Source organism: Strigops habroptila, chromosome Z (genome assembly GCF_004027225.2).
Source record: "Strigops habroptila isolate Jane chromosome Z, bStrHab1.2.pri, whole genome shotgun sequence".
Classification (NCBI taxonomy): Eukaryota; Metazoa; Chordata; class Aves; order Psittaciformes; family Psittacidae; genus Strigops; species Strigops habroptila.
The window spans coordinates 79,367,124-79,389,381 of record NC_044302.2 but is presented as its reverse complement, the minus strand read 5'-3'; the positions used below and the strand labels follow the sequence as shown (position 1 = coordinate 79,389,381).

At 36.3% G+C, this 22,258-nt stretch overlaps 2 protein-coding genes across 6 annotated transcripts in view; one reads left to right on the top strand and one right to left on the bottom strand.

Moving 5' to 3' along the window:
* The window catches only part of PPWD1 (peptidylprolyl isomerase domain and WD repeat containing 1), a 16,678-nt gene extending 6,860 nt beyond the window's left edge, over nt 1-9,818 (top strand). The window contains exons 6-11 of the mRNA XM_030471141.1: nt 108-298; nt 777-966; nt 2,316-2,497; nt 5,010-5,091; nt 5,646-5,828; nt 6,845-9,818. Of these exons, the coding sequence (XP_030327001.1) occupies nt 108-298; nt 777-966; nt 2,316-2,497; nt 5,010-5,091; nt 5,646-5,828; nt 6,845-6,988 (972 nt within the window). The 3' untranslated portion in view covers nt 6,989-9,818. The remainder of the gene's footprint in view (nt 1-107; nt 299-776; nt 967-2,315; nt 2,498-5,009; nt 5,092-5,645; nt 5,829-6,844) is intronic.
* The window catches only part of TRIM23 (tripartite motif containing 23), a 26,805-nt gene continuing 12,581 nt past the window's right edge, over nt 8,035-22,258 (bottom strand). For 3 of the 5 annotated variants that reach the window (XM_030471142.1, XM_030471146.2, XM_030471145.1), the window contains 8 exons: nt 20,795-20,916; nt 19,112-19,390; nt 18,329-18,511; nt 17,568-17,783; nt 16,284-16,418; nt 13,286-13,415; nt 13,058-13,168; nt 11,198-11,626 (listed from right to left, as the gene is read on the bottom strand). In XM_030471142.1, coding sequence (XP_030327002.1) covers nt 11,283-11,626; nt 13,058-13,168; nt 13,286-13,415; nt 16,284-16,418; nt 17,568-17,783; nt 18,329-18,511; nt 19,112-19,390; nt 20,795-20,916 — 1,520 coding nt within the window. In that variant the 3' untranslated portion in view covers nt 11,198-11,282. Of the gene's footprint in view, nt 11,163-11,197; nt 11,627-13,057; nt 13,169-13,285; nt 13,416-16,283; nt 16,419-17,567; nt 17,784-18,328; nt 18,512-19,111; nt 19,391-20,794; nt 20,917-22,258 lie in introns of those variants that run through there. The other 2 variants (XM_030471144.1, XM_030471148.1) reach the window with 2 other exon arrangements.

The window sequence follows — 22,258 nt, the reverse complement described above, 5'->3', positions numbered from 1 at the left end:
TTGAATTCTGTGTTTTCTAAGGATGTAATCAGTGTTTTGCTAGATCAAAGGTTTAAAATACATTTACATAATATTGTTGGGGTTTTTTTCCCCCTTTTCTTCTATAGATGTTTACTGAACTTCAGCAGATGAGACAGCAACTTCCAGACATGGAGTTTGGCCGACGAATGGCAGTTGAGCGTGAGCTAGAGAAAGTGGATGCAGTAAGATTAATTAATATAATTTTTGATGAAACTGGACACTTCGTTCTCTATGGAACAATGTTGGGCATTAAGGTCATAAATGTAGAGACTAACAGGTAAGCTCCAATGACACATTGAGATAAACGTGTTTGTTTCAAAGTCTATATTCAGTCAAACTTGGTATGACTGTGTGGGTCTCCAATTGTTGTCTCTGTTTTATTTAGGCTCTTTATATTAGACTGTAGATAATATACTGCCATGCTTCATAACGAGTTATTGCAGTTTAAAGCTTAGTAAAATGAACAGAAAACATGGCAAGCGTATTTATATTAAAAATGTGTAATCAATTAATCTCTGGCTAAATGGATGTGGTAACGTAAAGTAAATATGGATCATGCCATTGGGATTTTATCGCATAAGGAGGCTGACTAGTAAATTAGGTAGCAAGTTGGAATTAGAGAAGCATCATAAAAACAATCAGTAAAATATTTTGAGAGAGGTTTGGAATTTTGCTTTGAGTCTTGCAGTCAGAAAGGAGACCTCTGACTGTGAGCAGCTAACAGTAGATACACCTTTTACCATCTTGTACTTCAGGTGTATTCGTATCTTGGGAAAACAAGAGAACATCAGAATGATGCAACTAGCATTGTTCCAAGGAGTAGCAAAGAAACATCGTGCTGCAATCACTATAGAAATGAAGGCATCTGAAAATCCTGTGCTCCAGAATATCCAGGCAGATCCGACAGTAATCTGCACAGCTTTTAAAAAAAATAGGTTTTACATGGTATGTGTGGTTTCTATTTAAATAGCTCAATTATTTTATTGATGTTTTCTCTGCATTATTTTATATTTTTCTGGTTGCACCTTTCCAGTGATTTTTGTCTTGAGTATTTGCAAACACAACTTTTCCAGAGGAGTCCCTTCATATTTCAAGTATATTCAAGGATTTTTTAGCTTGAACTAGCTATAAATTGACTAGAAACAGCTTTAATTTTTTTCATTATTGATCAAGCAGTTAGATAAACTTGGATGGTTTTGGCTGTGTAAATTACAAGTTCTCCAAGGAAGTTACATGCTTTTGTTCTAGTTGAAAAAAACCCCTAGATCTATGTTGATAAAGAAATAATAACTAACTGTGTGTATAAAATAAGTAATAAAAAAATAAAGCCAGAGCACCATCAGGACTCGGTAGCACAAAGGACATTATGAGCAACTAACAAAGACAGGAGTCATCTTCCTGATCACAGTTTAGGTTTTAGGTGAGATGCAATGAGTAAGCCAAACAGACAAACAATTCCAGAGTAGTTAGTAGTTGATCTGGGATGTGATCACCATAGAGGTTAGAGATTGATGTCTGTTGTCTTTCTCTAAATGTGCTTGAATTTGATTGTGTGTTATGCTGGAGTAAGATAGTATACTTTCTAAAGCTTTGTGTGGTTAATCTGTAGTATATAATGGAATATACTACTATGATTTTACACGTGAGGAAAAAACGTTAAGACAACATCTGGAAACATTACTCAGAGAAAACATGACTGCATGCAGGAAGATGTAGTGATTGTGACTTGATATGTAAGTCTACTACTCAATTAAGCAGCTGCTTGTGTACTTGTATATTTATTCTGTGTTTTTCTCTAAGTACTATAACACATTTCTGAGATTTATGCTGTTTTCCATAAAACTTGCTTTTTTTCTGTAGTTTTTTATTCATGCAGTATTGGAGTAAGAGGATTTAGTGTGACTTTGTAGTGAAACTAAAAGTTTTGTGATGAAACTTGCCAGTTTGAATATAACGGAACAACTTGATATTCTCCACTCTTTTTAAAGAAAAGATGCTGAACTGCTGCGGGCTTTCTGTTGAAAAGGGGAGGAAGTTTAAAGATAACAGATTAAAAAGAGTTACTTGGATTTGCATGTAGTTGTACGAGAATTTGTGATGGTGGAAATGCTGGTAATGCACAACACTGAATTGCAAGGATAGATTGTCTATGAATTCTCTTCCTACATTTCAAATATAGTTGGGTGTTTAGCAGGTTGAATAATAGCATTGATGTCTTGGGTGCAGAGTGCTGCTTAAGATAAGGGGAAAAAGAGAAAAACAAACAATTAACGTTCTATTCTTTTGCTCTTAAGTTTACTAAACGTGAACCAGAAGACACAAAGAGTGCAGATTCTGACAGAGATGTGTTTAATGAGAAACCTTCTAAAGAAGAGGTCATGGCAGCCACTCAGGCAGAAGGTCCCAAAAGAGTTTCAGACAGTGCCATCATCCACACAAGCATGGGAGATATTCATGTCAAGCTTTTTCCTGTTGAGTATGTATTTGGTAATTTTTCTGTTATTTCATTTTTTTCTTCCTTCTGTGTTTTTTGGTGTCATTATTCAAGACTTATATTTGAAGCTAGGAGTAATTATTCCCCTTTTACTACTCCCCTTGTTTCCCAGCAGTTTTTCAATACATCAAGCTAGGTCTGTGATACTTGACAAATACAAATAAAGTAGGGTAAAAAATAAGTGTTTTGTTTTGTTTGTTTTTGTTTGTGTGTGGGTTTTTTAATTATTTTTGCCTTTATTGGTTAAGGGGGTTTATTTCTTTCCTAACTTTTGTTCTTTCTCTGAACCATGTATGTGGATAGCTTATGATACCCTTCTGTGTAAGGTATATGTTATTGTAAGGCAGTGCTGTTTGATTCTGTCTTGTTAAAAAAAAGTGATCATGTTGGCAGCAGCAGTAGATTTGGCAGGTCTGTGTAAGCCAGAGGAGTAATAGTTTGCAACTTCCAATCATGACCATTGCACTACATTTTATGTTATTACAGCTTCTTCAAGAGCAACATAAAATCTATGCCAGCATATAATGTTAGTAAGGTATATATCCAAAACCAGGCATATAATTAGATGAGTTTTATGCATGACAATTGCTAGAGTTATCATTATGCTTCTCCAAAAACAAGTTCATGTTTTGTCATAAGCAGAGGTAGGGCAACACATCCTCAGTTCTACCCTGTAGGGCTGCTAGTCTTTTGCTGTTCTGTTCATGAATGTCTTCTCAGATCAGGCCTTAGTTTCTGGAATTTGTAACTGCAGCATATAGCTGCAGTAATGATACAGCCCTTACCAGTGAATGATGGGCCAAGCTACATTATTTCTGACCTTTTGTTTTAATTCTCATGTCAGTGTGCCACTGTATTTGCATGCATAGTATTGTTAGGTATTTCACAGCAATTTTTGTATGTAATTTTATAAATACACTATTACCAGGCTTGGGTATTGTTAGGTTTGTCTTTTCTTGTTCTAGTATTTCCTCCCAGCTGAGCTTTGAATTTAATATCTCTTTTAAGATGAATGTGATTAAAGAAGAGCATACAGGATGTGGTTTTGTATGCCGTTTAAATCTTTGGCCATGTGCTTGTTGGAATGAAGTTGTGAATGACTGTGTACTGCTCAGCAGAAACTGGGGCTATAATCTTGTCTGTTCCGTCAGTTATGCCACTGGTGCTTTGTTCACGAGATAGTTCATAGTATCACTAAGCCTAAGCTAATGTTCATGTCACAGCTAGAGTAACTCTACAGCTATGGACCCAAGTAGGCTATTTTCTCATTTGCTGGGAAAGCGTGTGTGACTGTGTAAAACTGGCAGTGTAGATCTACCCTGGCTGCTAATCCATTTCATAAAACTGGTGGAATTGCTATTGCAAAGGATTTTTATTCTGGCAGCAGATCTCTTGGAAGGAAAAATTCGAGTCACAAAGGTGAAGGGGTTGGTTGAGGGTTTGGTTTTTTTTTCCCCTCATTAGTCCATCAACACTGATATTCCACCTCTTCATCCTGCTTCCAATGTTTGCAAGTATCCTCCTCTGAAGCGGAAAAGGTGAACTGACTCAACTGACTAAAAGTTCTATAATATTAGAAAATCGTATTTTTTGATTTCACTTTTTGTATGCAACACTGGACACATTATATATTTAGCTTAATAGGCTTATAAAGGTAAAAGAGTGAACAACTTTATGCATTCACTCCTTAATTGATTTTTGTAAATAAACTATATAAGTAGAAAGCTGGGAAGGAACATCTCATCAGTGGTGCCTTGAATTAGGCTTTGAGGAAACACATATATTTTCTGAATGTTGTGGTTTAACCCCTGCCAGCAACTAAGCTCCACAGAGCTGCTCGTTCACTCCTCCCTGGTGGGAAGGGGGAGAGAATTGGAAGGGCGAAAGTGAGAAAACTCGAGGGTTGAAATAAAGACAGTTTAATAGGTAAAGCAAAAGCCACACACAGGCAAGCAAAGCAGAACAAGGAATTCATGCACTAGTGCCCATCAGCAGGCAGGTGTTCAGCCATCCGCAGGAGTGTGATGGTTACTTGGGAAAACAAACACCATCACTCTGGACATCTCCCCCTTCCTTTTCACCCCATTTTATAAGCTGAGCATGATGCCATATGGTGTGGAGTATCCCTGTGGTCAGTTGGGGTCAGCTGTCCCAGCTGTATCCCTCCTGACTTCTTGTGCACACCCAGCCTCCTTGCTAGTGGAGTGGCATCAGAAGCAGAAAAGGCCTTGGATCTGTTTAAGCACTGCTTAGCAATAGCTGAACTATCACTCCTGTGTAATCATGCCATTTTGAACTCAAGTTTTTTTGCTTAGAGCTCTGGATTTGAGGAGGTGGGAATTTGTTTCCTTATTTGGTGAAAGTCCTTTCTTTCTACAGTCTGCTAAAACAATGCACAGTATAAAAGAATCTTAGGCTCAGCTGAAATCTTGATGGCCTTGCCACCAGAGTTTTATATTTACTGGAGCCTGTATTTTCTGTTGCATGATTTTAGGTGCCCCAAAACAGTGGAAAACTTCTGTGTGCACAGCAGAAATGGTTATTACAATGGACACATATTTCACCGTATTATCAAGGTAACTTGTAAAAAGTTTTATTTTTGTTGGTTTAGATAATGTACCTTTGTGGTCAGCCCCTTCTGTTAACCCTTTAATTTCCCTTTTGCACAAAGGATTTCTGGAATGGCTTCAGAGTTACCTCTGCAGTCTTTATCACTCACTGTAGTTGTTTAATAGTTGTTTTGTAACTGGCAAGGTGGAAGAAATATGAAAATTGAGAGAAAGATAATTCAGAAATCCTGCTTAAGACTTTGTTTCATGTCAGAGGCATTTCTTGTAAGGCTTCTTACTTCTCTTGCACCAGAATCAAGCTGATACAGCCTAAGTGTTTGCAGAAGGTGCAGGTTATCAGATTTCTGTTCCTTCAAAGGAACAGTGAGTAAGCTTGTTTTTTCACAAGTACTTGATTATCACGTCAGAAGCCCTGAATGCTTTGTCCCTTGTCCAGAGCAATTTAACACTTAGGTTTGTTGAAAGGTTTGAAGTAAGTTTGAAAACCAACGTCACCTGGTATAAACCACTTTTTTAATTTATTCTATGTGATGAGGTAATAATATTTCATTTGTATACAGGGTTTCATGATTCAGACTGGTGACCCAACTGGTACAGGAATGGGAGGTGAAAGTATTTGGGGAGGAGAATTTGAAGATGAATTTCATTCGACTTTACGACATGACAGACCATACACACTCAGCATGGCTAACGCAGGACCAAATACCAATGGATCCCAGTTTTTTATAACAGTAGTGCCAACTGTAAGTAATATTAAAAGCTCAATTGATGGAAAAAGGAACACACTAGTACTATCCAAATAGTACTTTCTTGTTATTTTGCAAATAAACGCTGCACACAATGTATAGTATGTAGGCTTCACTGAAACAGTCCTTTAAGAAGAGAAAAGTATTTTGTCAGTTGTGATCGAGAGGCCTTTTGCCTTTAATTTAAGTAAGGGCAATACCAAATTGCCCTTATATATACCAAATACCAAATCAGGCCTGTTTGCAATTCCATACTACTAGACTATTTAATATAAAATGATGTAAATCTAGCTATTACTTAGATTGTTTGAAGTTTTTTGGTATGGTGCCAGGATGACTCTGTAATAGTGCCTAACAGTAGCTATAAAAGAAGGCCAGTATTCAGGTTTGAATATTTCCTTTGATCTATGTACAGTTTCAGTGCCAAAACCCAGAAATTTTGATATGTGAATCATACAGATACAAAACAAATCCTTAAAGGTAACACTTGAAGAAAGTGCATTCTTACAGCACTTATTTCAAAATCATGTGTCTCATTTTTTCAAAAGCACCCATCTACCATAATTCTGAGGCTTATTAAGTTATATCAGTGCCTATATTCACAGTGCTAATTGGGCATACTCTGTGAACGTGATTTTGAATTAAGTAGTATTCTGGACTGGCAGTTACAATTCAGCTGTGAAAATACTATGAAATACACTATAGAGAAGCAGCATTTCTCTGAACTGAGAATATACTTTAAACTAAACTAAACTATGAAATCCTACTGCATTGCTAGGACTCCATCTCTGTAGTACTTTAAGAAAATAATTGAAAAGGTGAGCTTAAATGCATATAAATATGTATTAGCTGCACTATTATATGTATTAGCTGTTAAGTTTCATAATCTGAACATATAATATCTATCCATGTACAGTTATAGTAGGTCAGTCTCTTTCTGTTTTGGTACCTAACCAACATGCTGCATTCTATTTTAATATGTTTTTTCTTTCTCCTCTTGTGCCCTCAAACAGCCATGGCTAGACAACAAGCACAGTGTGTTTGGACGGGTAACAAAAGGAATGGAAGTCGTTCAGAGAATCTCAAATGTAAAAGTCAATCCCAAAACTGACAAACCCTATGAGGATATCAGTATCATTAATATCACAGTGAAGTGAGACCGAAAAAAGGAACTAGAAAGAGCAGAAACATTTTTGGTAATTCCTAGATGCAGTAAATGCCAGGACAGAGCAATCATTGGTTTTACTGTTTTTAATGTAGCTAAAGTGCCCCAAATCTGTATTTCTGGTAATTTTGTACTTTAAAGTAAAAACATCTGCATGTTTCTTACAAAGTCTGCTGTTTTTCTTGCATCTCTTCTATGCAAAACTGAAGAATAAAAACCCACACCCTGCCTCATATTAGCGTTTATAAAATAGGATCAGGGTATAGTTTGTAGTTTTTTCATGTTTATTTGCATCTTTCAAATCTAATTAATCCTTTTCACAGTATTGAAATCCTTAAGGTCATAAATCCCAAGCTGTTTAAACTCTTCAGTCAATATACATGCATCTCAGATTAAGTTATGATACAGCTTGTTATGACAAGGTATATAATCTACCTTTGTCCTTTAAGAATGGTTGTGTATGTGTCTTCTGTGTCCAGGAGCAAGGATCGACTCTTGGAATGCCAGCATATGGAATCCTGTGCAACGTGTTCGGCATTGCCAGTATTATCTTCTTTCAGTGTTTACTTTTTCATTATTTTAGTCTAGGGTGTCTGTTTCTGGCTTCATTTTTACCCAGTCCTACAAATATTATTACTTCTACTGAAATACTTAAAATAGTAATCATTTCAAACTTCCATCAGACTGCTTCTGATGCAGTCCTCAAGGAAAACCCAGACACGTCGAGCTGTTATGAATCTGTGGCTAGATACTCTCCTGTTACTATGTTGGACAGCTAAATCTACTCTAAATACAGTAACATTAACTTCAGCTGTTGATGTTCCCGTAACACTCAGGACTTTACAATTCTGGTAACTTGGTTCATGAAGTGATGCATGCTGATCAAATTCAGTACCTCAAACGCTGCTACTACTAGGAAGCTTATCTTCACTGAGATAAAGGGATATCATTAGGGATCAATAAGAAAATTCTACAGTAAGTTAAATATAGCACACCTTTATTTTGAAATGACCTTAAAAAAAAAAAAAAAAAGGCAAGTTTATTGAAATTTGTTCTCAAAGTTTTAGACACTTTTATTGAAAAGAATTAGCTTTCTGGGCAACTTAAATTGCAGCAGCTCATGAATTGTTTCCACTGGAAGACCCCTTTCTTTTAAGAACTTTTTACTTAACACCTACACCTACTCCACCAGTTCAGAGTAAGAACTCAGAATAAAACCCTCATGTACCACATAGTCTACAATAAATCTGAAGGTAGCATATAGTAAGACCATATCAAAAGAAAAAACATTATTTTTCACTTAGCCTAGACATACTGGTTTTGAGCTGAGATTCTTTAAAGAAAGTCACAACACAGTCACTGGATGTTGTATTTACTCAATTTCACAATTAAGTCAAAATCCTATGAAAAGTTACTCAGTCTTTTCAAATAATCCTCACAACTGGTAATGCTTCAGTGAGTCCTAGTTGAGGAAATACTCCAATTACATACCACATAAGTCAGTACACTAAACCTAAAGTTCAGTAAGACTGGTGAAACAAGCTTAAATTTATAACTGAAGCAGTTTATATGTAGTATTAATGTATAATACAAATAAACCTCTTAGTGTACCTTACACTGAAGAGTTCACAGATGAATGCAACAATTTCACAGTTACTTCAAGTCATCTTAAATAAATTCCATTTAAGAACACTTTTATGGTAGCATTCCATGTGTCACAAGCAATCCTTTGTACTCAAAAATATGAGTGAGAGTTTTTCCTCTGCCCTCAAAGGTAATGTTACAGAAAATCTAAACTATTCATCTTGAACATTTTGAAGTGGAACTATACTGAGAGGCATGTATAACTGCAGCATAAGCCAGCTCAAATAAAATTACAGAATCAGGATTTTCCTAAAGAATGCATGTCTTCTCTGTTAAAAATATTCCAGGAAAAAGTATCTACCATGCTTAGCAGAACTTGTTCGTATTTTAAAAAAAAGCTGTGAGGGGACAGTCAGCCCTACCTAGGTCTGCATCTGCTTTCAGTACAGTCTAAGCAGACACGTCAGAGCAGCCAACTGCCTGTTGTGCAAGAAGTTACAGGCTCAGAAGCATCAACAATTTTTAGTTCATTTGGTGCAAGAAAAAACACCTTTCACTTCTCTCTAAACTTTCCAAATTCATAAGGTGGTCTGAAGGAAGAGTGAATACCCCTTCTCGGTACCTACATACATATGTAGGCATTGAAGCTCATTTCTCAAACATTTACTTGTAAAGCTTAGTGTTCTTCCAACTACTATTCAAGTCATTACACTTGCTGAACCATTTGCATGCCATTTAAGAAACAAGATAAAACTACAAATAAAAGTGTCATTTTGAGGAAGTAGTTATCTTAATCGCTTTGTCTTGAAAAGAAGTGCAAATGTACTAAATTATTTGTTCATACATTCTTGGCTTTACCTAAGGTATATAGTGGGAAAACGTAAAATTGATATTACAACAAAAGCCATAGCCACAGATAATGGGATACATTTTTGCCTGGTGAGGTTCAGAGCACTCACAGGTAAACACATGCTTTTCAATGTGGCAAAATACCTACCCCCATCTAGGAAACAACACTTCCACTGTGTGGTTCTCCCAATTCACCTCTACTCCAGTAACAAGTGATGATACATGGTTTTGATCTATTGGCCATGCTCTTTGTAGCTCCTCCTGCAACATGAAGAGGTCCATGGCATGGCATCTTCAATTGGTGATGGCTGTGTATAAAAAGGAGGGCAGAAGATACTGGTGCACATATCAGACAGATAGAACTGTTAGCAGAGTTGCACGCGCAGCAGAAAAAGAGAGACTCATCACCTAGTCATTGCAACCTTCCCTAAACAGTGCGACACTCATATTTTATGGGTTTGTGAATGAGTAATCCTTGAAAATAGAGGCATTGGTGACAGTTCCATGTAGAAGACACAGTAAGAACTGAAAATCTAATTATGGAAGGTTTATATCACATTTTAGCATCTGCTCTTCTAAGTGAGAGTTTCAAGTAGCGGATACTGCTTTCACATTGTGTTATTTCATATTTTAAGGCCACTACCTTAGTCTGGAAGCGTAACTTCTATGTAACAGTACATAGCTGGATTGACATTACACCACACTACTACTTTGAGAAGTTTGGGGGTTTTTTTAACTTGACTTCTTGAGGAGCAAGCTTATCTCTAAAAGCAGATTATGTCCTCAAGCATGTACAAAACACTTTCACCTCAATATCACTATGATCTGTCCATAAATAATTTAGCATGTGTACAATTAACCAAAAACCCCACACAACCCCTCTCCCTCAACTAGAAAACTAGTAGCTAAATAGAGCCACAGCCCCATCGCCCTGCAACACTGTTCCCCATGTGTAGGTTACTTTGCCCTGTTATGCTTCCTTCCAGTAACAAATGGTGAAGCTATGAAATAAGGGGGAAGACATTTGCTTTTTGTAGTGTATTTCCCTGTGATTTTCAATGCCACCTTTAGACAAATGCATTCCTTATATATTAAAGAGTAGCACCATTTATTTCAGACTAATAGACAGAGCTGGCTATTCTAATATCTTGAGATGGATTTTGGAATAGTTTCCTGGGAAGTGTTTCTAAACCTCTTAAAATTTTTCTGACACCAATTAAGTACTGTAACTTTGTTATAATTATTAGATGAATGCCAATGCATATTTTATCAGGGAATAATTTTAAGTTAAACAACCCAGTTTCACCAAAGCAAAATTTGAAGGCACCCTTGTAACCAGTCGACTCCATTATTTATAAATGTATCATGTTTCAAAACCACTGTAATGGCACATATTTAATGAACCAATTATCCAGTATTGGATAAAGGTTTGTATTTTTTCTGTAACCACAAAGTTAAATAAGATCCCCTCTTCAGACAGCAGACCTGGCTATAACATCCTAAACCGTGCAAACAAAACAAAACCACAACCTTAAATTGCAGCTGCTGTAAAATTAAGCCACATCCAGGACACCAGCAGCCACTAACTGCCTTGAAAGCCAGTCCAGTCCCTCATAAAGTCCTGTACCACTTTGGGCATCACAACCCTGAATATACCAGCTATGGCCACAGCAGAGTTTGTGGAGACTGAGCAGCTCTGTGATTTCTTCCACTGAAAGCGCACCTGCTACATCCTGCAACAGAATCAGATACAAATAATTCTTCTGTATTACGTTTGAAGCATTTTATTTTTAACCGATGGCTTAGAGAGAAGCTAGAGAGCATATAAAAACTTTCCAAACACAAAAGCCAAATCAAACAGTTATGCATTTACTACTTGCTACCATAAAACAAAAAATGGCTGTTGAATCTACTAAGCACCCTAGCATCACTTGTTTTACCAGTGTTAAGGAAAACATGTGTTTTATGCTTTCCCCAATACCATTCCCTACCCATAGCATAGGGTTCATAAAGTGGAATTTGATACAGAAACTGAGGAAAAGAGTAACAGAGTGAAAAAAAATCACAAGTACCTGTTTATTAGCAAAGATCAAGAGCAAAGCATCCCGCAATTCCTTCTCTGTTAACAATTTTGCAAGTTCACTGTGTGCTTCACTGACTCTGTCTCTGTGACTGCTATCAACAACAAACACCACCGCTATGAAAGAGAGAAAACTTTTACACACATTCAAATATAAACTCTGTAAAATTAGCTTTCAACTTATAAAATTATTTTTTCATTTTTAATTCTCCGTGAAGTTCCTCATAAGAACACAACTGCAATTTCAAATCCAGGAGGACCGAGAAATGTCTTACATACCTCTATACCTTTGACAAAAACCTAGACTTCATCCTAAAACTAGGAAAAAAAGTTTTTTGCCTAGTCTAGCATAAAGGTTGTGATATTTTAACTACTTAGGTCTAAAACCAGATTTACTATGTGTGGATTGAGTATCTCAGTTTAAACCATTTCTTCATCCATTTATACTTAACTCCCACACGACTGTTACAGTTTCCATTAACCAGCTGTAAAATTTACAGATTCAGCCAAATAGCACAGCTTCCTTCAGCTACTGACTACACAATCCAGAGAAGATTGCTATGGAACCAACACAGCAGCAGTAGATTTTACTATTCTCTACAGAGAGGGACCAAGATGCCAGAAAGACTGGAAAGTCAGGGAGGCAAGAGCTAGAGGACAGAATTTAAACTCGTGGTTTTTTGCAACAAAAAAGTCCCCAACACCAAAACTAAACAAAGCTTTCTGGAGGTATGCACCAGGTTAACTGCCTGGATTTCTCTCCAACATACTATTGCTCATGGCAGACATGATTCCACGCTACTGACACTTACACAGTAGTTTTAAGAGGACACATTAATCCCAAAATACAATTTTTAAACGTTTCAAAAGGTGAACCATTTAAAATGTTAAAGTTTGCAATGAAGGCTGAAATAATGCATGAAGTGGTGCACATAAACGGATGTTTGTCATTCCTAAGTATTTCAGATAATTCTGAATGAACTGATGAAAAGCCATCCTTTTCTAAATTAGAAGACAACTATGCAGGATTCACAGAAGGACAGCATGAATTTCTAAGTTGGCACCATTCACATCAGTGTTTTCAGAATCTGTAATTTAGGCTATGATGAGATATTACACTGCAATACCAAATCAGAAGTTACAGAACTTCGTAGATTTTTTTAAGTTGCTAACTAGAGGCTCCTAAAGGCTGAGTATTTTCATTTTGAGTGCTAAACAAATTTCACACCTGGCAAGTACTACTTCTCACTATGCAAACTTTGGAACACTGCAGCTTGTCTGTTGTCAGCTAAAACCAGTTTAACAAAGATTCTAATTTTGTTTGGCTCCATGAACCGTCTGATGGATTTATGGAGAATGCGCCTTTATCATGCAGCAGACTCTATGACCAACTGGATTAAAATTTTTTAGCACATGAATCTAGCAGATGTACTTTGCATTAGATGAACAATTTTCTACAGTTATAAATTATTTCTATTACTAATCTTTTTGGCTCTGAAATACGAGCTAGAAGACAAAATACATTTTAAAAGTTCTATTAAGTCTCACCTTGTGTATTGAGATAATAATGTTTCCACAATGGCCTCAATTTGTGTTTCCCTCCTACATCCCAAATAGTAAACTTCAAATTCTTGTATTCTACTGTTTCAACATTAAAACCTAGAATAAAAATGTTGAAGTTTTACAGTCTCATTCTGCATGAATATAAAATAATCAAATTCTACAGATAAGTCAAACATTCAGAAAAATAATTACATTTAAATTGTTACTACTAACCTATTGTTGGAATTGGCTGCATGAATTCATCTTGCTTTAACTTAAACAAAATAGTTGTTTTGCCAGCTCCATCTAATCCTAGAGTTACAACCCGAATTTCCATTTTTGGTCCAATATGTACCCTGTTGTCCTGGAGGAAACAGCATACACAAAACAAGAGCAAGTTTAGCCAACTCAACTTAGACAACCCCTTATGCTTAAGATACTTATTTTGTCACTATTTTCCAACCTAGTCGATTCTATGATTCTATTTATAAAGTGATTAAATGGATGGATTTCAAAAACAGAAGCCACGATCACCCATCACCTCCAGCAATAATATAAACTAAAAGATCCAGTAATCTCTGTAGCGAATCTGTAACTTCTGCCTGAGTTGTCACATGCCTTTTAGAAAGACAGCCTCTCTCATGCTAGTATGTCTGTACTTGAGAATTTCAAATTCTTTCATCTTTTTTGGCTCAAACCACATGAGGAGCTATCTGTAGCAATTAGAATTCTCTGACTGGAGAACTCTGTTGGTTTTGTAGCTTTTCCACTACACTTTGTTATGCCTCTTCACCTCAAGCCACTTCCAATTCTTTACTACATTACAATAGCAACATTATTAGCATTAACCAGTAATTGGAAATAGTGAAGAAAAACAAACAAACAAACAAACAAAACCCCAAGTCTTACTTGGATGCAAGAAAAGAGAATCAACTTCCTATATGTAGTTTAGACCAAGCTATTGCGAGTATTGAATGAGCCAACACTAACAATGTGATCAAGCTGTATTTCTAATACAAAGCATCAAGCTGTAAATTGTAAAATAAACAACATATGCTAAGATTACTGTTTATCCCTGAAACATATTTTGAAGTACTTAGAAATGCTACCTTGATGAAATACCAGAGTTTCCATCATAAGAACTATGTGACAATAGATTATTCTTGCAAAATCCAGACATTAACAACATCTGAGATAGAAATGATTACATACTAACATATTTCTTAGAAAATATCTAGCATCTTGTCTTGGAATTCTCCAAATCCTTCATTCAGAGCCTTATATATGGCATTTCCCTTCATGGGTTAGGAGGAAGAAACAGCACTATCCATGTTGTTCGTGTCATCAGTGAAACAAAAAAATTTGGTAAAACCTACTCACTTTCAACAGTGAAAAGGATTTGTCCCTCCCCTCCTTAAATCTCCACAACCTTTGCTGCACATGGAAAGTCCCTCTGATCTGGTACTGTTTGAAACGCTTTTTTAATTTTAGAATGGATGCAGCCTTCAGCTTCAAGACTGACCTTTACAGTGATATAATAATAGTTTACAGTTTTTGATCTAAAGATTTCATTGCTGTCTGAAATCTGTTGCCAGGCACAGGCCTTTTAGGTATAAGCCTCACTACAGGTCACAACAGCAGCCGCCAGCACAACAGTATTCAAAAAAACCCAAAACCATTGTGTAGAATGAGAGTTTAAAATTTGTCAGAAATGAGGAAACACAAAAAGTAAGATACTGAAGTAATTATTTTCACTTTACTTTTTCATGGCTGTTGCTATTCTTGTGAAAAATGACATTTGCTTTGGCACCTTTGAAATTCAAAATCTAGGCTTCAGGAGATTTCATAAAAATACCAATCTGTCACAGGAGAAAATTCAATAGAAGCCCCATTTCTTTCTAAAGAAAGCTGATGTGTAGAGACACACTAAAGACTTCTGGGTCCCCCAAGCCATGACCTATTTCAAATCTCCTATTACAGCTTAGCTGGCTGCAACAATTCTCTTTCCAAATGCTCAGAAATTTGCAATCTGAATTTTCTGACTCAGATTAACAGTTCCTAAAAGCAAAACCTGACATCCAAAACGCCTCTCTAGCTTAGCCCTCTAAGACGGAGGCATCAATCAACTCTGAATACACAGAATGTGATTCATCATCCTTGAAATGTGAATGCTGCGTCATTCATGGAACAATGGGGGCTTGCAGAAGAGGTCTTCCTGACCCTACTAACTCTCATCTCTGCTGAGTAGGAAAGGGAGGAGCACAAGTGAGAATCTTGCATTTATTAATCTGACAAAGCAGTTATTACATGGAAATTCAAATACGTAAAACAAATTATCTGGAAGAAATTGCATTTCTGACATCAACAAGGACTGGGATAGAATCCCCATGGAAGCACACATTTCCTTATAGCAAAAGCTTCAACAGCAACAGTTAAATCCTCAGTTGCACTCAGCAACAATAGATCCTATTCTTCTTTCACCCATGCAGAACCAAAAACCCCTACATAAAGTATTTCTTGCTCTTTAGAGTTTCAAACTTATTTACTCTCGTACATGAAAGGTATCACCATTATCGAACTCCAAATAATTTCATCCCTTTCAAAGAAGGGGGAGTATTTAAGTGATACTAAAGGAACAACAAAAAAACCCTGAACTTAGATGCACTGTGTCTAAGCTATCAGTGAATAGCAACTGTAAGCCAAATTAAAAGTTAACAAATTGAAAGAAATACATTATTTTTAATACTACAAACCAAAAGTCATAATAGCATTATTGCATTTAAAAATAGGTGTACAGTTTTCAGGAACTAAAATAATAAACATTGCAGAAGTTATGTTGTCCTCACAAAAAAGCCAAAAATGCATGGAAAAACAAGAGTAGATTCCTGCTCTGAGTTAAATGTATGACCAATGAGGGATGTTTCCAAAGAAAAGTGTTTCCAGAATTCACTATCTTACATATTTAAAAGAAAGCAGCTAACGTTCAAAGCTACTGATGTAGTCGAAAAAATGTTCCTCACACTAATTTTAACAGTGCAATGGTTTTGTTGCTCAAATACCAGATGGCATTCATCATGTGATAAGACGCTGTGGCTCAAACTGATACTTAACTGCTTAAATTAGCTGCAACAAATATAGCATCATAATGAACATATATTATTCCTGTTTTCTTTTAAATTACATTTGGGACTTCAATAAGTGAATAGCTGTCCTTTCACGAGATTAAGAATACCTTTGTAAAAGTGACAGGTATGCTAGCATCCAGCTGTATGTGATCTGCAAGTTCTGTAAACTGCTGCTGCTGTTTCTGTAAGGTCTCTAGCAATCTTGTAATTTCTTGTTTGGCCAACACTACTCTGCAGTCATCCTAAACAGACAAAGAAAACAAAAGCATATCTTTCCTGTAGTAACTTACTTAGAATAACCAAACACAATGTAAATATGACAGCTAGAAATAAAGCGTTTTAAATATAAGTACTCTAGTTAAAAACTCACATTTACAGAATAGCTATTTAAAACTTCAATAAAAATGTGAAGGCCTTGTTGTTCTTCCCTAATACTAACAGATATTAAATAGTTCCGCAGTCTTAAAAAACTTTCTTTGGCCCCTCTTATTCCTGTAAAAATATACATTATAAGATGCAGTAAGATATATAAAAAGAATATTTATGTATCATTCTATATTCATATATCATTCTATACATATTCTATACATTCTAATATGATATATTATGTATCATACTATATTCATATATCATTCCAACAGCTGGAATAGAGCAGCTGTTTTACAGTATTCAGCAACACAGCTCAGAAAGATTAATAGCCATCCATTAATGATGGGAACACTTGCATAGTTAAAAGTACATCCGACTAAGAAACCAGACAACAGCTCTAAACAAACAAAAAAAAGTATCAATAACACATTAATGAAGTTATTTCTCACACTCAGTTTGCTACACATAGTATTTACTTCTTGCTATATACTTCTATGCACTAATAGAAGTAAATAATGGACCAACCAGATATTTTCATATAGCCACCTTCTTAAACAGGTTTAAGATTTTGAATTACTTGTGTTAAAACTGCTATGGAAAATTATTTAGTCCTAAACCAATTTTTCCTACCAGCCTTGTATGACAGCTACCTTCAAACACCTATGTTGGTAATTGCAACTATAAAATACTTCTCAAAAATCTTGTAGGGGTTTTTTTCTTTAGTTTTCTCTCTCCTTCCCAGTAACCTCACAAATAACCAGAAATTACTCCAGAGAAGAGAATCATGCCACAGCATGACTTCCAGCAACTGGAGAATTCAGTGGTTTTGTAGCTATTATCGTTGTCTAACACCCCCTTGGAATGAATACTTCAATCTCATGTTACATCATTATTGTTTTAACACTGTAAAGGAAATAAAAATGCAGAGTACCATCTAACCTTTCTGTTTGTAACCTAAACTTAATTTGAAGTTTCACATATCTTGCCATATGTTACAGCTCAGTTGTGGACAGCCAACCCACCTGTTGTAAAGTCTTTTCACAATGAAGGCAAGCTGTTGAAACCTGCGACAAGAGGATGGTCATGTCTTCTTGCTGTTGCCTTAGCCAAATCAACTTCTCTCTCACATGAGCGTCAACAACACTAAGAGCCATTTCTTCCTGACGACAAAGGGTTTCATGAAGATCAGAAAAATAGGCTCGGACACATGAGCGAGCGTTCTCTGCAGTCCCTGGTACCTACAGTGGTGCAGTCAGGAGATCCAGGTGATTAACGACACTGGTTGATTCCAGAATTAGATTTTTCATTCTATTCCAGTTTCTAACTTATGTTCACATCTGCTTGGCTACATCATAGTTCGAGTCTCAGTTATACAGAAAGTCTTATCCACCCTAAGACAAAGATTGCTCAAAAAGTTACTCCAATAATCAAGCAGTTTATTTTTATGTATACACAAATTACTAAAATCGACGAGGGAAGAAAGCTTCACAGCACCCGAGAACAGATGCAATCTGTTCAAGTACTTCAATACTGTACTAGCAGTTATAGGGCTTTCCCTACTGCCTCCCTATTTTCATGTAGCCTAAACACATTTTAACAAACTGTAAGTTCTCCTCTATCTGCTCGCTTATGCCTCAATACCAACTTGGTAGAGAAAGAACTTAAGGTCTTGTCTTATAAAAACCCACGTTTCATTTTCAAAGAAATTCCTTATTTTGTTTATTACAAAACGCAAGTATTCTGTGCATGTAAGGGGGGGGGGAAATGGGGGGAAAAAGCATACATGTTCAGTATGGGCCATTCCAACTCCATCTTCAACTATTTGTTCTCCTCCTTCTATATGCTGAACAATTCCAACTAATTTTCTGGAATAATCTGAGATTTCTTCCGTGAACGTCCTTATACAGTGAGCCATGTCTAAAATGGATGCACGAATCTGGTTTGCTTCTGGTTCCAAAACAGAATGCTATTGATTAAAAAGCAATATATCAAAGATCAGTCATAAATACCTTCCTTAATCATATTTTCCATTTTATTACATATATGTGTGTGCGAGTATGTATAGGCATGTGTGTCTATATATAGGAAAGGCAAGTAAGAATTTAAAACCATCTTGCAACTTAAAATGCAATCAGGATTTACAAATTATGCTGGGACTAAGACAGGCATCTACCAATCACACAAGTAAACATATAATTTTGCGTGTTTACCATAATCATTATAAAAAAAGAGTGGTTAGACTGCACCAGGATGGGTGAACCTAGCTTTTGCATGATGAAAACAACTTTCAGAACTGGTGACTCAATGCTGTGAGAAGTTCAGAAAAGCAGCAGATAAAGTGACTCTCCATCTTAATATATAAATAACTTATTGTAGTCTTAGAAATCATGGTTTTTTTCCTTGTAATTTTACCATGGCAGTTATGTGAAATGAAGGGAAAAGAACAGTGTGATGTTACTTCTATAAAAATACACCAAGAATCTACCCTCCTTTCTTGTTTTTCTTTTGTAATTTAATTGAATAAATAATTATGCAAGCACAACTAGAAACAGCTTATCAGCAGTACCTTATGACCTTGATGCTTCCCATATTCTTTGCAGACACAACACATAAGAGGACTCGCCTGACAGCCCTCTTCTAAGCAAACAAACTCAATAGCATGCACTTGATGTTGGGAGCACATGGTCTTCTCATGAGGCTTATCAGCAAGAGGTACACGCCTGTGTTTTGCTAGTGTCTTTGTAGAATGAGTAAGCTGGGAGCAGTCTGCGCACAGATGAGTGGCACAAACAGTGCAATATACGGATGCAACGTGGGCTTCATCTTCATCACAACGAATGATACTCTAGCAAAAACAGACAAAAAAAAGACAAAATTGAACTTGTTACCATTTAATCCCAACAACTGAGGAAAATTAGAAGACCAGTCAGCAATATAAGCCTGAAAACAGACTTTAAAAGTTACACACTAATAAATACTTGGACTACTTTGAAAACTTGATTTTAAGTTCTTAATACATTTTTTAAAAATAAGAGCCGGTTTTGAGACAGGAAAATACATAATGAAAAATTATCTTTTGTAAATAAGTAAACTCAGTTTTGTTTCGTGGTTAGAGGATGTTGAGCTTGGTGGTTTTGAACAACAGAAAAGAGTAAGTAACAGAAACGAGGTGCACAGTAATCAGCCAGAACTGGACTGGTGGTAGTTGGCTTGACGATGGGACTTTCCAGACTTCAAGTTCAGCCAAAGGACAAGGCGATGAAGAGGAAGATGATGAAGAAACAACCACCAGGGGTCCCAAAGACCACTACCATAATAGAGTGCGCATGCGGGAAGAATGTTCTAGAAATATGATGTAATGTATACGTGACTTCATAAATATGCATGTAACGTAATGAATATGTATGATTAACAACAATATAATCACAGTTTGTTTGATGCTTGGACGGCACACACTAGGAGGAGCTATCCCCCGTGTTCCCTGGCGCCGCAATAAAGTATACCTGTTTGTCAACTTAAAACTTTGTTGGAGAGTTCTTAACGAATTCTACGAATCAGTTTCCTTTACAGTTAACTCCAATAAATTATTATAGAATTATTCAGTGATTTTATAAATCCAAACTTCGGTGAAAAAGTTGTAAAAGTTTGGAGGATAAAATAATTCAGGCTCTAGTCATTTCCTCCAAAGCAGTCACTACTGAACAATGAATTAAAGTTACAGACAGACAGACAAAACACCAATGAACAAATAGGCACTTAGGGCAGACAGTTATCTATTCCTAAAATGGCACTGCATGATATTTTTTGCATACCAGTTGTTAACACTGCAATGGTTAAAGCAGCTAGTTTTGATAATGAAGTACTATCACATGACATAATGATATCAAATGACTATAAAAGCTATCTACTCCAGAAGTTGAAGTCTTTAAGAAGAGTTTCTAATAAGTTTTAGAAAACTGTCCCTAAATCACTGTAACTAAAATATCCAAATGAATAACCTTTTCTAGAAACCTTAAAAGCCTAAAAAAGGGGAAAAGACTATGCATGTTTGGCAATACCTTTTTTTTTTCTGCTTCAGTCAGTACAGAGTAGCATTTAATTATGAAGCAATTAACTGAAGCCTTAATACTAGATATTGAAAGAAAACAACAGCATTATTAGTGAAATTACATTTGGCAAACAATGGATTTTCATTTTTTTCTACCTAGAAAGCAAATACAATAAACTTTCACTTTTTAAAGTTCAGTACCTCTCCAGACAGACCAATGGCTTCTTCTGTGGTCCCACACTGTCCGGCAGGTCCGTTCTGCAACCGTTCCAAGAGTTCCAACAAAGCAAAATTTTTTTTCAAGCCCCAGACACCAGAATCTCCTATTTTTGAAGAAGAATGAAGGGGAGGGGAGGAACAAATACGTCAAGCAAATACCATCGTGAGAAATTCCACAAACCACAGTTGAGATTCTCACAGACATTAAGAGCACATTAACTACAGAGACACAACCACTAATTTTTCTATGTAAGCTCACACTACCTTTCCATCCTCTTCCTTCCATCATGGAACTATTTAATATTCATGCAGATCTTCCCTATTTAAAAGATGCCAAGACTACTAAAAATTTACAGAAACTCAGTAAAAACACTTGTAAAATAATTTGCAACAGCTAACAACTAAAGACTGCAAGAAGCACAAAAACTCTCATGTGTATCATAGAGATTAATATTTTGCATAACTACATACAATGAAAATTTCTACTGTACTAATGGAAGCTGTGAAGAATTCATATGGACAAACCACATATTCCCTGAATCACAGGATGCAATGCCTATTGCGGATCTCAGCAAAAACCTGAATAAGAGTTAAAAAAATATTCAGAAAGACCCACATAAAATACTATTTGATATAGTGTCCTGGTTTCAGCTGTAACAGTTATTTCCTTCTTCCTAGCAGCTGGCGCAGTGCTGTGTTTTAGCTTTAGTCTGAGAACAGTGGTGCTAACACCGATGTTTTAGTTGTTGCTCAGTAGCGCTTATCCTGATCAAGGACTTTTCAGTCTCTCATGCTCTGCCAGTGAGGAGGGGCACGAGAAGACCTGTGGGAGCAGAGACAGGACACCTGACCCAAACTAGCCAAAGGGGTATTCCATACCACAGCATGTCATGCCCAGTATATAAACTGGGGATAGTCACCTGGAAGGGCAGATCGCTGCTCAGGTTGGGCTGGGTATTGGCTGGCAGGTGCTGAGCAATTGTATTGGGCACTCTTAAGAGACATCTCTTATACAGTAATCTACATCTAATGCAGAAAGCATGAAGCAACTTCCTCTCAGCAGAATTGTTACATATCAAAGAGAAACTCTGCTGTACTTTACTTGGATGTTATCAGACATTCCTCAAAAGGGATACTTGCCATTTTCAATGGCTGAATACACAGACTCTGATGTACTCCTCAATATACAGCACCTAGAAAGTTATATCTGATTGACTGCAACAGGCCAATTAGATTGCTGAATCATAACTGCATACTTTTGGAAATCAGAATGACCAATTACAGATAGATTATTTGAGAACAGAGAGGTGCTTTTAACGTAGCTTAGCATCAAATTCACTACGAATTTCCAGAATGAATGTTAGTTCTGTGTGTAGGTTTGTTTTTTTTTTTTTTTCCTCATTTAAAATTGGGGGCAGATCAACTTTTGAAGTTGTCTACTGCCCA